Source organism: Plecotus auritus, assembly GCF_963455305.1.
Source record: "Plecotus auritus genome assembly, chromosome: 1".
NCBI classification, from domain to species: domain Eukaryota; kingdom Metazoa; phylum Chordata; class Mammalia; order Chiroptera; family Vespertilionidae; genus Plecotus; species Plecotus auritus.
Genome location: NC_137770.1, coordinates 75006698 through 75022790, shown reverse-complemented (window position 1 = coordinate 75022790; position 16093 = coordinate 75006698). Strand labels below are relative to the sequence as shown.

The following is a 16093-nucleotide window of genomic DNA, read 5'->3' as shown; positions in this document are numbered from 1 at the left end:
AGAGGAGAAATAACAACAGACCTCACAGAAATACAAAGGATTATTTAAAAATACTATGAACAACTCTATTCAAACAAACTAGACAACCTGGAGGAAATGGACATATTCCTTGAAAAATACAACCTTCCAAAACTTACTCAGGAAGATTCTAAAAATCTCAATAGGCTGATAACTATGGGAAAAAAATTGAAGCAGTCATCAAAAAAGCTTCCAGCAAACAAAAGCCCGGGGCCAGATGGCTTCACAGGATAGTTTTACCAAACATTCAAGGAAGAACTAAAACCTATCCTCCTCAGACTATTCCAAAAAATTCAAGAGGAAGGAACACTTCCAAGCTCCTTCTATGAAGCCAGCATCACCCTAATACCAAAACTAGATAAAGATAACACAATGAAAGAGAATTACAGACCAATATCCCTCATGAACATAGATGCCAAAATCCTCAACAAAATTCTAGCAAATCGGATCCAGCAGTACATCAGAAAGATCATACACCATGACCAAATAGGATTTATCCCGGGGATGCAAGGATGGTACAATATTCGCAAATCAATAAACGTGATACATTACATAAACAAATTGAGAGATAAAAATCACATAGTCATATCAATTGATGCTGAAAAAGCATTTGACAAAATCCAACACCCTTTCTTGACAAAAACTCTCAGCAAGGTGGGAATAGAAGGATCATACCTCAACATAATAAAAGCCATATATGACAAACCCACAGCTAACATCATACTCAATGGGCAAAAACTAAAACCATTTCCCCTAAGAACAGGAACAAGACAGGGATGCCCACTCTCACCACTCCTGTTCAACATAGTGCTGGAAGTACTAGCCATTGCGATCAGACAAGAAGAAGAAATAAAAGGCATCCAAATTGGAAAAGAAGAAGTAAAACTGTCCTTATTTACAGATGACATGATACTGTACATAGAAAATCCTAAAGACTCCATGAAAAAATTATTAAACTTAATAAATGAATTTGGCAAGGTAGCAGGATACAAAATTAATGCCAAGAAATCTATGGCATTTCTATACACCAACAATGAACTTACAGAAAGAGAGACTAAAAAAGCTATCCCATTTATCATCGCACCAAAAAAATTAAGATACCTAGGAAAAAACTTAACTAAGAAGGTAAAAGACCTATACACAGAAAACCACATGATACTGAAAAAAAAGAGATAGAGGAAGACATAAACAGATGGAAGAACATACCATATTCATGGACTGGTAGAATCAACATCATTAAAATGTCCATACTACCCAAAGCAATCTATAGATTCAATGCACTTCCCATTAAAATACCAATGGCATATTTCACAGACTTAGAAAGAACTTTCCAAAAATTCATCTGGAATAAAACAAGACCCTAATAGCTACAGCCATCCTGAGAAAGAAGAACAAGGTAGGCGGGATCTCAATACCAGATATCAAGCTGTATTACAAAGCCACTGTTCTCAAAACAGCCTGGTACTGGCACAAGAACAGACATATAGGTCAATGGGATAGAATAGAGAACCCAGAAATCGACCCAAATCACTCTGCTCAATTAATATTTGACAATGGAGGCATGAACATACAATGGAGTCAAGACAGTCTCTTCAATAAATGGTGTTGGGAAAATTGGACAGATACATGCAAAAAAATGAAACTAGACCACCAACTTACACCATATACAAAAATAAACTCAAAATGGATCAAGGACTTAAACATACGACGGGAAACCATAAAAATACTAGAGGAATCCACAGGCAGAAAAATCTCTGGCATACGCCGAAGCAAGTTCTTTGCTGATACTGCCCCTAGGGCAATTGAAAATAAAGAGAAAATAAACAAATGGGACTACATCAAAATAAAAGCGTTTACACAGCAAAGGAGACCATCATAAAACAACAAGAAAGCCCACTGCATGGGAGAACATATTTGCCAAAAATATCAACGATAAGGGTTTAATCTCCAACATTTACAGGGAACTCATGCAGCTTAACAAAAAGAAGATAAACAACCCAATAAAAAAATGGGCAACTGATCTAAATAGACACTTTTTGAAAGAAGACAGAAGGAAGGCCAAGAGACATATGAAAACCTGCTCAAAGTCACTAATCATCAGAGAGATGCAAATCAAAACAACAATGCAGTACCATCTCACACCTGTCAGAATGGCTATTATAAACAAATCAACAAATGACAAGTGCTGGTGAGGATGCGGAGAAAATGGAACCCTCGTGCACTGCTGGTGGGAATGGAGACTGGTGCAATCACTGTGGAGAACAGTATGGAGTTTCCTCAAAAAACTAAAAATGGAACTCCCATTTGACCTAGTGATCCCACTTCTAGGAATATATCCCAAGAAACTAGAAACACGAATCAGAAAGGATATATGCACCCCTATGTTCATAGCAGCATAATTCACCATAGCTAAGATTTGGAAACAGCCTAAGTACCCATCAGCAGATGAGTGGATTAAAAAACTGTGGTACATCTACACAATGGAATACTACGCTGCAGTAAAAAAGGAGTTCTTACCATTTGCAACAACATGGATGGAGATGGAGAACATTATGCTAAGTGAAATAAGCCAGGCAGAGAAAGATATATATCACATGATCTCACTCAGTTGTGGAATATAATGGACAACATAAACTGATGAACAAAAATAGACCCAGAGACAGAGAAACATCAATCAGAACATCAAACCTCAGGGAAGGTAGGGGATGGTGGGGGTAAGGGGGAGAGATCAACCAAAGGACTTATATGCATGCATATAAGCCTAATCAATGGACACAGACAACAGGGGGGTGGGGGTATTAATGGGAAGTGGGGGGTAATGGGGGAATAAGGACACATATGTAATACCTTAATCAATAAAGAAATTTAAAAAATAAAATAAAATAGTAAACCACAAAAACTAAAAAAAAAAAGAATCAAACCTTGAAAAAAATTTATATATATTTTTTAAAAAAACAACATATACTCCTAAATCTAATGTTGATTTTATTATAAATTTTAGCTTCAGTTAAATATTTATTGAGTGATTTTTCCCCCATTTGCTTTGGTTGGTTACAAGCAACAGAAACTAACTATAAAATAAATTGAAAGTTAAAAATAAATTATTTAAAAATTGGAGATAGATCATCGAATTGAAGGAAAAGCTGAAATTCTATGCTGGAGAGTTTTTTCATGAGCTGATATTCATCCACTGAGCCACACTGGCCAGGCTGTGCTGGCATTTTAAAGGTCAGTATATAACAGCCCTTTCTTTCTCTCCAGGGTTTGGGAGCAAGTGAGAGGTAGATACAGGATTTATTACAATAAGGATTAAAAATCACCTTTATCAAGCAAGAATGGATTGCCATCAAATATTCAAAGTGATGAAAAGCAAGGACCTGTATCCAAGATTATCCAGCAAAGCTACAACTTAGAATTGAAGAAGAGATAAAGAGCTTCCCAGACAAGAAAAAGGTAAGGAGTTCACCACCACCAAACCATTATTACAAGAAATGTTAAAGGGACTTTTAAAATATGTTTTTATTGATGTTTAGAGAGAGAGGGAGGGAAAGGGAGAGACATTGGTGAGAGGAACATCACCAATCAGTTGCCTCCGATGCGCCCCAGCCTGCAACCGGGCATGTGCTCTGGCTGGGAATCAACTCCACCAGTTCCTGAGTCAATGCTCAACCACTGAGCCACACTGGTGGGGCTAAAGGGACTTCTTTAAGAAGAAAGAAAAAAAAAGATTAAAACCATGACTAAAAAAATGGCATTGACTACATACCTATCAATAATTACTTTAAATGTAAAGAATTGTAGTGCTCCAATCTAAAGACATAGGGTTGCTTAATGGGTAAGAAAACAAGACCCATATGCTGCCTACAAGAGACCCACTTCAGATTGAAAGACATAACCAGGCTGAAAGTAAAGGGATGAAGAAAAAATATATATTTTATGCAAATGGAAATGAAAAAAGCTGAGGTAGCAATACTTATATCAGACAAACCAGACTTTATTTAGTTACTTTTAATATATTTTTATTGACTTCAGAGAGGAAGGCAGAGGGAGAGAGAGAAACATTAATGATGAGAGAGAATCATTGATTGGCTGCCTTCTGCACGCATCCCACTGGGGATCGAGCCTGGGCATGTGCCCTGACTGGGAATCCAACCATGACCTCCTGGTTTATAGATTGATGCTCAAACACTGAGTCATGTTGGCTGGGCTGGACAAAACAGACTTTAAAATAAAGTCTGTAAGAGGAAGCAGGACCCTGTAAATTCGTTCTCAGGCCCTTTAAGAAGAATACCTGGGACTCCAGCAGCCTCCATGTCACTCAGCCACAATCACTGCTAGTTTTTACAGCTCAAAGTTAAGGGGACTTCTCTTTCCAGCTCTGGGGCCCTGGGCTGCAGGTCTGGTGTGCAGCTGGGACCCTCTACTTCTCACAGGAGGCCTTGGAGATACTCCTCTTGATTAAAAAAAAAAACACCAAATGTGGATGTTGGACCAGCCTGTTCCATGCCTCTGCCCCTCCTACCAGTCTCAATGTGGCTCCTTATTTACTTCTCTAGTTGTAGGACTTCCATTCAGCCAGATTTCAGGCATTTCTGAATGATGGTTGTTCTGTATTTTAGTTGTAATTTTGATGTGGTTGTGGGAGGAGGTGAGTGCAGGAGTTTACCTATGCCACCATCTTGGTTTTCCAACATTGTCTTATGAAGGACAAAAGTTTTTAATTTTGATGAATTCCAACTTATCTATTTTTGTCAACATGTCTATTTTTAAGGACTATTTATTTATGAACAAATTATTTTATCTTTTGGTTTCTATTATGTACACTATTTGGATATCTTGCTATATGAATATCTTACAATCTACATATACATCCTGCACCTTAATAAAAACTGCTTCTTTCAAGCAATGTTATATCATAATTAAGGAAATATAGTAGTGTAGTATTTTTCTTAATAATCATGGCCTATTACCAGTTATACTTTAAAATGACCCATGTCTTAATTATATCATTTAATTAGTACATCTCTGTAACTTGCACTCAATACTCATTCCTTTTCCATCACAACTGACACAGGCTCAAAATATATTTTATTTAGCATGAAACCTTAAAAATATCCTTGCACTTTTTCTTCTCTTCCTGAATTCAACGGCTACTTCAATTGAGGGGATCAAATTGTATATTGGTTGTTGCTAAGGTTAGTCTTTTCTTCTACATCCTAGAGATTGAAATAGAAACGTTTTAGACATCCTAAGCCTCCAAAAACACAAAAATCCCCTCAATGAAGCTTTTTCAATCAGAAGCGTCACTTTGCTCTAAAATGTGGGAAACATTCATCTTTCTAAAAGGTATTTTCAGAAGTTACTGCTGGCTAAGCAGAATTTAAGTCGATGCATGGTAGCATTTGTTTGTTTTGTTTTTAAGAAATACTTTGAATTCAGAACCTGCTGCCTTCCAGTTACAAATCCAATCACATGTGAAATTTACCCAGTGAAATCTAAACAAGTACTTTTAATCAATTTAAATTAAGTTCACATTATTTCTAACTCAGTATAGAAACTTCATAACTCAAGTCCCTCTTTCTTCACACACACGCCCATAAGGAGGTCTTATCTTTTCTTTCGAGCGTGGGGAAATAGGTTTTAGTTAATGCATTTATTCATGGTTTAGATGTTTGCATGGCTGTGTTGATATCTGTGTGAAGAAATGCGCTTCAGATTGTGAACCTAAGGTTTTGTTTCACTGATTTGTTTCCAAGTCTTCGAAAGGAATAGGTTTTATCTCCTTTAGTATCATTCACCTGGAAGGAACACAACACTGTTTCCTTATGGTAAGATAGGTAAGACCTAAGGTAGGCTGTTGAAAATAGCACTTAGCCCACAGTTCCCAAATCTGGCTGGTCATTTGAATCACCTGAGCAGCCTGTAACAGCGTGGCTTGGGCAGGCCAGTCACTGGTCTAGGTAACAAGGATGAGCTCCTCAGTGGCTGTTGGAGCTGTGGCTCAGACTGAAAACAACAACAGGAAAGGCGAAGCATTAAAGAATAATAAACACAGACATAAAAGTTGCATGTGATGACCAGTTGGAGAGAGAAGGATATATGTGTGCATATTTAGAGAATTGGAAAGACTGGAGCATAATGAAAGGTATGCCATTAAGTCTCCTTACCTTCTTCCCCTCCTCCCCCAACATTTTAAAAATTTATTGGGTGACTCTGCTTAACAAAATTATACAGGTTTCAAGTGCACAATTCTACAACACATCAATTGTACATTATATTGTGTGTCCGCCCCAAGTCAAGTCTCCTTCCATCATCACGTATCCCCCATACCCTCCTGCACACCACCCCCACAATCATCACACTGTTGTCTATGTCCGAGTTTTTTTCTCTAAATTTTATTTTTAATATTTTAATATGTACAACTTCAAAGGGAGAAGTTAGCTGTTATTGTTTAAATTCAAAATATATGTAAGCATTTAGTACAGTAGAAGTTTCCAAGTCTGACTCCTCATGAGAATCACCTGAAGAACTTTATATATTAGTTTACCCTTGAACAATACAGGGGTTAGGGGTGCTGACCCCCATGAAGTCAAACAACCTTGCATAACTTTTGACTTCCCTAAAACTTAGCTACTAACAGTCTGCTGACTGGAAGCCTTACTGATAACATAAACAGTTGGTTAACACATATTTTGTATGATATACTGTATATATAAATATACATATATATATATATACATAATTCGTATTATATATTATATACTGTATCATTATAGTAAACTGGAGAAAAGGAAATGTTAAGAAAAATTATAAGGAATAGAAAATACAGAGTTCTGTGTTTATTTAAAATATCTGCATATAGTGGGCCCACGCAGTTCAAACCCACGTTGTTCAAGGGCCAATGGTATACAAATTCCTAGGCTCTGTCTCTTTTACTGAATCAGAATCTTTGAGGATAGAGCTCAGATGTGTGTTGGTGGAGAAAGCTCTCCAGGTGGTTCTCAGTGGCAGACGTCCCTGCTTTCTGGAACAGCGCAGATGAAGTAATTCAAATCCCTGTGTTTGTGTTTTTAATCAAATAACACCAAAAAGCAGGGAATCGAATGCAGCTGGGATGGTGCCTTGCAGTAATAGTTCTCAGACAATGTTTAAGTTAGAAATTTTTGTTTTGAAATGTGCTAGCTTGATCTGTAAACTGTGAGGACAAGGGGAAGATAAACTAGAATTGCTCTAGTTGGTAGTGGTGTGGTAGGTAAAGGTACTCGAGATTAGCTGCCTCCTCCCCTCCACTAAAGGGGGACTAGGAGGAACCCCCAGGGCTCTAAGGGGGCCTTTATAAATCTGTGTTTCATTTTATTCTGCATTGCCCAATGGAGAGTTCCCAGTTTCTATTAACCTCACCATCCTTCTTGCTGGCAGGAATCAGAAGCCCAGCAGGCTGCCTGTTAGGGGACTCTTAGTACTGTCTTCACCTTTACTTCTTCGTTGTTTCTTGGAACATAAAGCCCATGATGCGCTAGACATGGTCCTTGTTGCCAGACATTGGCCCTGGCATGGAATTTTTACTCCTGACCCTTCCTGGTGAACAGAAGGGAAGTTGGTGGTTCAAACTTAACTGTAGCCCCTAGATTCCTCTCTCTGAGCTTAACCAGCTTCAAATGGTATGAATGTAGTTGCTTCAAGCAAATCTCTCAGAAGGCCTACTCCTACCAGTTCTCAGATATTTATAATCCCTTTTCTTCTAGGGATTAGGCTCCATTCCCTAATATTTTTATGCTTTTATTCTGGAGATGTGGGTGGAATAGTTAGATAGATATAACCTCCTGCACCCTCCATTCCTCCCTGTGCCATTATCTCATCCACTTTTAGTTTTTCTTTGACTATTATCCACACTGCCATTCTCTGGGGTCTTGTCAGTCTTCTCCATTACTCTATCCTATGACCATCTTTATTGATTACCAGGTCCTCACCCACAGGAGGCTGAGCAAAGAGGACAGGCTTGGGTTTCATGGCAGCTCCTCAGCTCTAGAAGTGACCACAAGTGTGACGTGGGACAAGTCACTCAGCCTCTCTGGAATTCAGCTCACCAGTAAAATGGATCTCGGTTATGTATTCTCCAAGGGTTCTTTAGTTTAAAAAAATATATGGCCTCTTCTATGATTCTTTTTTCTTCCATTCCCTTGCATTTCATCAGTGGTGAGATGTCTATTTCCCTCTTTCAGTAAATACACTGGCTGCCCCTGCCCTTTCATTCCTTCTGCCCCAAGGTTCATTCATACCTTTATCACCTTATGTCTAGACCAGTGGTCGGCAAACTGCGGCTCGTGAGCCGCAGTTTGCTGCTCTGTTGACTAATGAGTTTGCCGACCACTGGTCTAGACAGTAGCATCCAGAAGGTCTCCATTCTCTCTCCCAGTAAAAAGCATTGAATCATGAAGTACATTTTTCTAAAAACATCTTTTGTCTTGATTTTGCTTTAATCAGAGATCTACAATGGTTTTCCAGTTCCTACCAAATAAGACATTCATCCTCAGGGTCTCAGCAGACTGATCTGAACTTACATTTCCAAACATATTGTTTTCCTCTCTTCAGGAGCTCTTCTCCTGACCCAAACTGTTCTAGTCACCCTTTCCTTAATTGTTCTCTACCCCCTCATCTAAATCCCTTAAAAATGTCTTCTTTCACACTTACGTTTAAATCTTACTCTTCAGTCAAAGCCCAGCTCCCATCCTGTGCTTGATAGGAATTCTCTCCACCTCTGCCAGACTGCAATTGTTTCCCCTCCTTCTGAAGTGCTATGAGGGCTCACTGCCCACATTACATTTTGCCTTGACTATGATTTGTTGTGTAACCATATCTTTGAAAACATGGATGATATTGGATCACTATTTTATTCTCAGGGTATAGTTCAGCACCTTGTACAATATGTGTGCTTATTTATTAGTTACTTGAGCTTATAATCGCCTATAAATATCCAGAGTATGTAGATTTGAATAATTCTTCAACACCAATTGCATGTACTATGAGATGCACCCTTCCCCATCCACATAAGCATGCATGCATGTTCTCTCTCTCTCTCTCTCTCTCTCTCTCTCTCTCTCTCTCTCTCACACACACACACACACACACACACACACACTCTGCAAACTTTGCTTTGGAGTTCAGGTGAAAAAGTGTCTGGAGACCAGTCTGGCTTGCAGAACCTTAGGAAATGTTAATAGGATTGCATTAGTCAAGAGTAGCTTTTAAGCGCCTAATCCCTCGTTGATTCCCATTTTTAATCCTACCTCAGAAGCAGCAACCAATCCAGAATTGATGGCTACATTCTAGAATCCTTCAGTGGAATCCAAACCTTACTCAAGATGTTTCTTTCTCTTTCTTGTTGAGTGGCATGCCACAGCTCCTGTGATGTTTAAATTATGTATCATCTTGACTGTACTAATTAATGCCCAGATAGATGGTAAAACATTATTTCTCAGTGTGTTTGTGAGGATATTTCCAGAAATATTACCATTTGAGTCAGTAGAACAAGTAAAGGTAGACATCAACAATGTTTGCGGGCATCATTTGGTCTGTTGAGGGCCCAAACAGAACAAAAAGGTGAAAGAAGGGCACATTCTCTCTCTTTCTCTCATTTTATTTTTATCCTCACCCGAGGACATGTTCATTGATTTTTTTAGAGAGAAGGGAAGAGAAAGAGAGAGAAACATCTCCAGGTATGGAATGACTCTCCAACAAACTGAGCCAAACCAGGTAGAGTGCAAATTTTCTCTTGAGCTGGGACATCCATCTTCTGCCCTCAGACATTGGAGCTCCTGGTTCTTGCGTTTCAGACTCTAACTTATACCACCAGCTTTCCTGGTTCTTCAGTTTACAGACAGCAGATTGTGGCACTTGCCCTCCATAACTGCATGAGACAATTCCATATAATAAATCTCATATATATCCTATTGTTTCTATTTCTCTGAAGACTCTTGACTAATACAGTTCCTCTGCAGTGTGCTCCCTCACTGAAAATCAATACATCTGATTTTGTCAGACTATAAGTTTGTTCTTGGTGGTCTGTGGCCAATTAAATTTTAACAGAGTCATGGGAGGAAGAAGCCTGTATGTTTAATCTTTACCCTAAATTGGTCCTTAGAGGATGTTTTCTGATCATATGTTTTTGTTTTTTAAAATTACTTCACAATTAATTTACTTTACAAAATTTTTAATTTTCCAATTCCAGTTGGCATACAATATATTAGTTTCAGATGTACAACATAGTGATTAGATGTTTATATAACTTAAGAGATCACCCCAATAAGTCCAGTATCCATCTGACACCGTACATAGTTATTACAATACATATTACTGAGAGTTCACAGAATGTCTCACCTTTAAGTATTTCCCCTTTAAGTTCATTTGGTTATATTTTGAGACTGGTTATTTAAGCAAATAAACATTTAGGATTGTTATAGCCTCCTGTGGTCTTGATACTTTTATTGTTATTATGAAATGTCCCTCTTTATGTCTCTCTGATACTTCCTGCATTAGCAGCTATTTTTTCTGATGTTAATATTTCTACCCACTGTCTTATGGTTTAACTTTTCTTTTTTTCCCTGTTTTTAGATTTAGTCTTATGTGTTGTTTTTTTTTCATTATTCTGTTTCCTCCTTCTCTTAGTTGTTAGTTATAAGTTTTACATTTGATTATTCTTTTAGTGAATACTCTAAGATGGTGACATGCAACTTTTATTAATGTCTCTTATACAATTCACCTATACTTTATCAGCAATAAGACACATATTGTGTATAAGATTCTGCAGAGAGATGCAAACATCTGACAGCTTCATCAATCTTGCACATTTTGTAATGAAACAATATAAGTATAAATTAGCAGCCCCGTATTTCTTAAACTTGGAGCATTGCCGGGTATATTGATGTAAAAATTATGTGTAGATGCATGATAGTACGTACTAATTTTAGCTCAAGATAATTATTCTATTTCGGTATTTTTGTTATAAAAAGAGAGGGCTGGAGTCTGATAGATTGAGAAAAACTCGGGTAGAATCGCGATGTTTGCTAAGATTGACTTCCACAGATAAGAACTAACGCTTTTTATTACTATTTCTATTGTTATTTTAAATAAAGCCATCTGAGTACAGACTGCCTCCAGGCCGGGAACCTTTGGGCTCCCAGTCAGAGGCACTCGCAGGCAATCCCAGTCAAGATCCCGACCGGAACCTTGGCGCGGTAACGCCGGTTTCCGGCGGGCTCCTTAGAGCGGCGAACAGCTTTTGGCCGGAGGACCATGAGAGGGCCGGAGCCGGGTCCCGAACCCACGATGGAAGGGGACGTTCTGGACACACTAGAGGCGTTGGGGTGAGTATTCCTAGGGACGTCTTAACCCCGAAAACGTAAGCTCTCCCTCGGCCTGGCTGCAGCAGCCCCCACCTGTGGGCCTCTGCTGGGCTCCGGCAGCTCGGTGCAGGCCTCCTTTCCTGCCTTGCCCCCTCCGGCGCCGACGGAGTTAAGCGGGAGGCGGGAAAGAAATCCGTTTGGGGCCTGGGGGTGGAGTATGGCCGGAGAGCCGGGGCGCGTGGCCCCTCTTCAGAGCTCCTTGCCTGGAACTCCTCAGCCAGCATTCGCGGCCCGGCCAGCATCAGCCCGCCCAGGACCCGTGTCCCTAGCCCGCGGGGGATATTTTTGTCTCCGTCGTTGCGGCGCCCGGGGGGAGGTGCTGGTGTCTCCTGCGGTGTGCGGCCGGTGGCTTAATTAGGGCTCACCTGTGGCTTAATTAGGCCTCGGGAGCGCATCTCTCCAGCATCCTTGACGGTAGAAAATGTTTTAGTTCAGTCCATTCATTCAGCCACCGTTCGTTAACAGCATATTTACTTCTTGTTAATGTGTTCTTATTTATGTGCTAGGCGGAGGACGAGCCAGTTTCAGATTACTCCTAGTTTACGTAGTTACCGTGGGGGCTCCATAGAGTGTAGCATTTACTGTTCAGCGTGATACTAGTAAGTGCTGTGGGAACTCCTGGGATGGTAGTGCTTCCAGGCATGGGAGCATATCTATACAACATAGTCTCTCCCTCAGACTTAGCCTGTTTTTCTTCATAGCTGTTATTCTTTTCACAATTTATCTTGACCTGCACATTGTATCTGGAATGCCCCCGCCCGCCCTCATCCCAGTCAGCTCCAGGAAAACAGGTGCCTTTCTGGTCTTATTCCAAAGTACCATCCTACCGTGGTGTCTGGCACAATAAATCGTGGGCGAATGAATGAAGAAAAGTTCAAAGAATAGCGTGCACAGAGGTAAGCAAAGGACCAGGTAGTTTAGAGTAAAAAAACACACGTTAAAGAGAATGGAGCCATCTGCACAATTGTTTGCCTTCCCACATGCTGGAGTTTCTTGAAAGGTTAGACTGTGCCTTTGCGGTGCTATTGTGAAGCTTGAATCCCCCGCTCCCTTTACCTTTTCCTGAAGCTGCACTTGATCCTCTATCAGTTGTTGCTTTTGGACCCTGATTAACACCTACTTTGCAAGTGACCCAAAGTTACAGAGCCCTGCACTTAGTAGATCCTGAGTAAATGTTTGCCAAATGAAAGAAGAGAGCCACTGATTATTTAGGGGCTTTTTTTTTTTTTTCTTCTGTGAAATCCCTCGGAAATTTTCACTTAGCTTGGTTAAGGAAGTAACCAGAACAAGAAGTTAAAATACTTAATTGAAGTGTTTAGGCCTGAAACGTTTGAGCTCCTAAGTATTCCAGATAAGAATAGTGGGATTCTGTAGTTTATGAAAAGGTAAAGTCAATCCCCTTTTTGCTTTCTTTATTCCTTGAATTTGTTTATATTATAGGTACTTGAAAAATGAAGTTTGCTATAACCTTGACTTTTATTAAGGAAAATTAGTTTCAGAGTATTCAATATGGAAAGTAAAAATTAGAGTTGATTTTTTCTGAAATAACTGAGGACAAGAGTTTGAAGTTTCTTATAATAATGGAAGAGTAGAAAAAAAAGTACTATCCTATGTAATAAAAGGCTAATAAGCAAATCGACTGAATGGTGGACCGACTGGTCACTATGACGTGCACTGACCACCAGGAGGCAGTTGCTCAACGCAGGAGCCAGAAGCCAGGCTCACGGCTGGCGAGCACAGCTGTGGTGGCGGGAGCCTCTCCTGCCTCTGCTGCAGTGAAGATATCCCCCGAGGGCTCCTGGACTGCGAGAGGGCGCAGGCTGGGCTGAGGGACCCTCCCCCCCTCCAGTGCACGAATTCCATGCACTGGGCCTCTAGTTGTTGTATACTTACAATAGGTGTTATAATTGAATAGGTGTTATACTTGAACAGTTAAAATACTGTCTATGTAGATTGTAAGTAATTTTCTATTGTGATTGAAACATGAGATATCATGAAGGTACTTTAGTTTGTCAGGTAACTAAAGGGAGGAATTAAAAGTGGACATCTATGTGAAAGAACAGTTTAGTGATATGGTCTGTTATAAATGGTAGGGTAAAAATAACTTATTTTTCTCATCTGTGAAAGAAGCAGAGATTTCAGAAGTCTCTTTCAGTTCTGAGAGTCTTTGATTTTGTAGAACAGTGGATCTCATCCCTGATTGTGCATCATAATCATGTATGGAGCTTGTGAAAAAATGTTCCGGTCTCATATATGCTATAAGCTGAGTGAATCATGATCTTTTTTGGGGATGCAGTACAGGCATGCATTTTTAAAAACAAGCTTCACAGCCTAGGTTGCAAACCACCATTATGGAGAGAAGTTTATTTCAAATATTTATTGAGCACAATTCTATACTGTTCTGAGAATTCCATGGTAAGCAAAATAGGTCCCTGTCCTGTGGAGCCACAGTCTAGTGGAGAAACAGACATGATCACACAGATATTTATTAACTCTAATAACACATGTTTTAAAGGAAAAGAACAGGATGACATAACATGACAGGAGGACCTATAGAGTCTTAGGGAGGTTAGTCATAGATTTCTGAGGAAGTGGTATTTGAGTTGAAAAAGAAAGGGTGAATAGGAGTTAACTAGGTGAGGTTGGGTTGGAAGGGAGGACAAAGGTGTCCTTACAGTGAGAAGAAGAGGAAAGGAACTGTATTAGAAGAACTGGAAGGAGGCTAAGAGGCCGGAGGGCAGAGAGCAAAGGCCAGAGTGGTGAAGATTGGATTGGAGAGTTAGGTGAAGACTAGGGCATGCAGCACCTTTTAGGCTATGTTGTGGCTTTCTTATTTGTCATAACGGCAATGGGACATAATTGAAGGGTTTTATTTATTTATTTATTTTTCATCTTTATTATTGAGAGTATTACAGATGTCCTCCCCCTCCTTATCGCCCCCCTCTTCCCAGATTCCACTCCACCCCAGGCCTTCATCACCCTATTGTCCGTGTCCAGGGGTGATGCATGTATGCATGTAAATTCTTTGGTTAATCTCTTCCCACGCCCCCTCCCTCATTTCCTCTGAGATTCGTCAGTCTATTCCATATTTCTATGCCTCTGGTTCTATTTTATTCATCAGTTTATTTTGTTCACTAGATTCCTTGTTCATTTATTTTTTATATTTATTGCCATTTTGCTGTCATATTTTTTATCCTCTTCCTCCACCTCCCATTTTCTCCTTCCTTTTTTTCCCTCTTCCTCCCTTCTTTTCCCTTCTCCTCCTTCCTCCTTTCTTCTTAAAGAATACCCTTCACCATTTCATGTAATACTGGTTTGGTGATATGAACTCCTTTAGCTTTTTCTTGTCTGTGAAGCTCTTTATCTGACCTTCAATACTAAATGATAGCGTTGCTGGGTAGAGTAATAATCTTGGTTGTAGATCCTTGCTATTCATCACTTTGAATATTTCTTGCTAACCCCTTCTTGCCTGCAAAGTTTCTGTTGAGAAATCAGCTCAGTCATATGGGCACTCCTTTATAGGTAATAACTGCTTTTCTCTTGCTTTTAAGATTCTCTCTTTACCTTTAACCTTTGGCATTTTAATTATGATGTATTTTGGTGTAGGCCTCTTTGGGTTCATCTTAATTGGGACTCTGCGCTTTTGAACTCATATCTATTTCTTTCACCAGGTAAGGGAAATTTTCTGTCATTATTTTTTCAAATAGGTTTTCAATTTCTTGCTCCCTCTCTTGTCCTTCCAGAAGAGCTCCTGTGCAGGAGCCCTCCCCCTTTCAGTCCCCCTCACAGTCTCACTGTGGCTTCTTCTTTAATTTCTAGTTGTAGAACTTCTGTTCAGCCAGATTTCAGGCAGTTCTGAATGATGGTTGTTATGTAGCTTAGTTGTAATTTTGATGTGGTTGTGGAAGGAGGCGAGTACTGTGCTTACCTATGCCACCATCTTTATGATTGAAGGATTTTAAAAAAGGGAGTGTTTAGATGTCTAGTTTGAAAAGTTACCTCTGTCAGCAAGGTGGAGAGTGGATTGGAGAATTTAGTCAGTCTAGGCAAGAAGCGATGGTTGCTTAGTGGCAGTGGATATGGAAAGAAGTGCATTTTTAGGGCTTAGTGATTGATTGGATATTAGAGCTGAAGGAGATGATGGTATCAAGGATTCATTTCTGCAATAGGTATTTAGCACCACAGTGAAGTATATATTGGAATCTAAATTGAATAGGGAAGAAAGTGAAGACAGCAGGGAGCTAGTAAATGCAGAGTATGTGGAGGAACCAATGGAATGGAGGTAGAGGTGATATTAAAGAGCAGTTGTAGGTGACTGGTCAAAAGAGCAAGCTGAAAGGATAGATAGTAGGTTGTGGTCAGGAAGTGACATATTTGAATTAATGATTTCCAAGGTGGAGTAGTTCCAGGTGATAGTAAGGTCTAGGATGTAGTGGCAAAGGATGGAAAAGAGGAAGTTAGAGAATTGAGAGCTCAGTGTACTGGAAAGGGTATACGTGTGGACTTTGAAGAAACTTAATATAATGAAAAAAAAAAAAAAGGAATGAAAAGGAAAAGTGAGCACAGGGAATGTTGGGGAAAACCCAAGGGATTGGTAGATGAAAATTACAAGAGAAAGAGGGTGGCAAATATGACTGGCTTGAGCCTGGAGAGAACAGGAGATATTTTTAAGA

The 16093-nt window shown here is 39.6% G+C and overlaps 1 protein-coding gene across 1 annotated transcript in view; it reads left to right on the top strand.

Moving 5' to 3' along the window:
• The first annotated feature begins 11244 nt into the window (after positions 1 to 11244).
• FAM98B (family with sequence similarity 98 member B) overlaps positions 11245 to 16093 on the top strand; it is a 46862-nt gene continuing 42013 nt past the window's right edge. Inside the window, exon 1 of the mRNA XM_080648370.1 lies at positions 11245 to 11381. Coding sequence (XP_080504496.1) covers positions 11311 to 11381 — 71 coding nt within the window. The 5' untranslated portion in view covers positions 11245 to 11310. The remainder of the gene's footprint in view (positions 11382 to 16093) is intronic.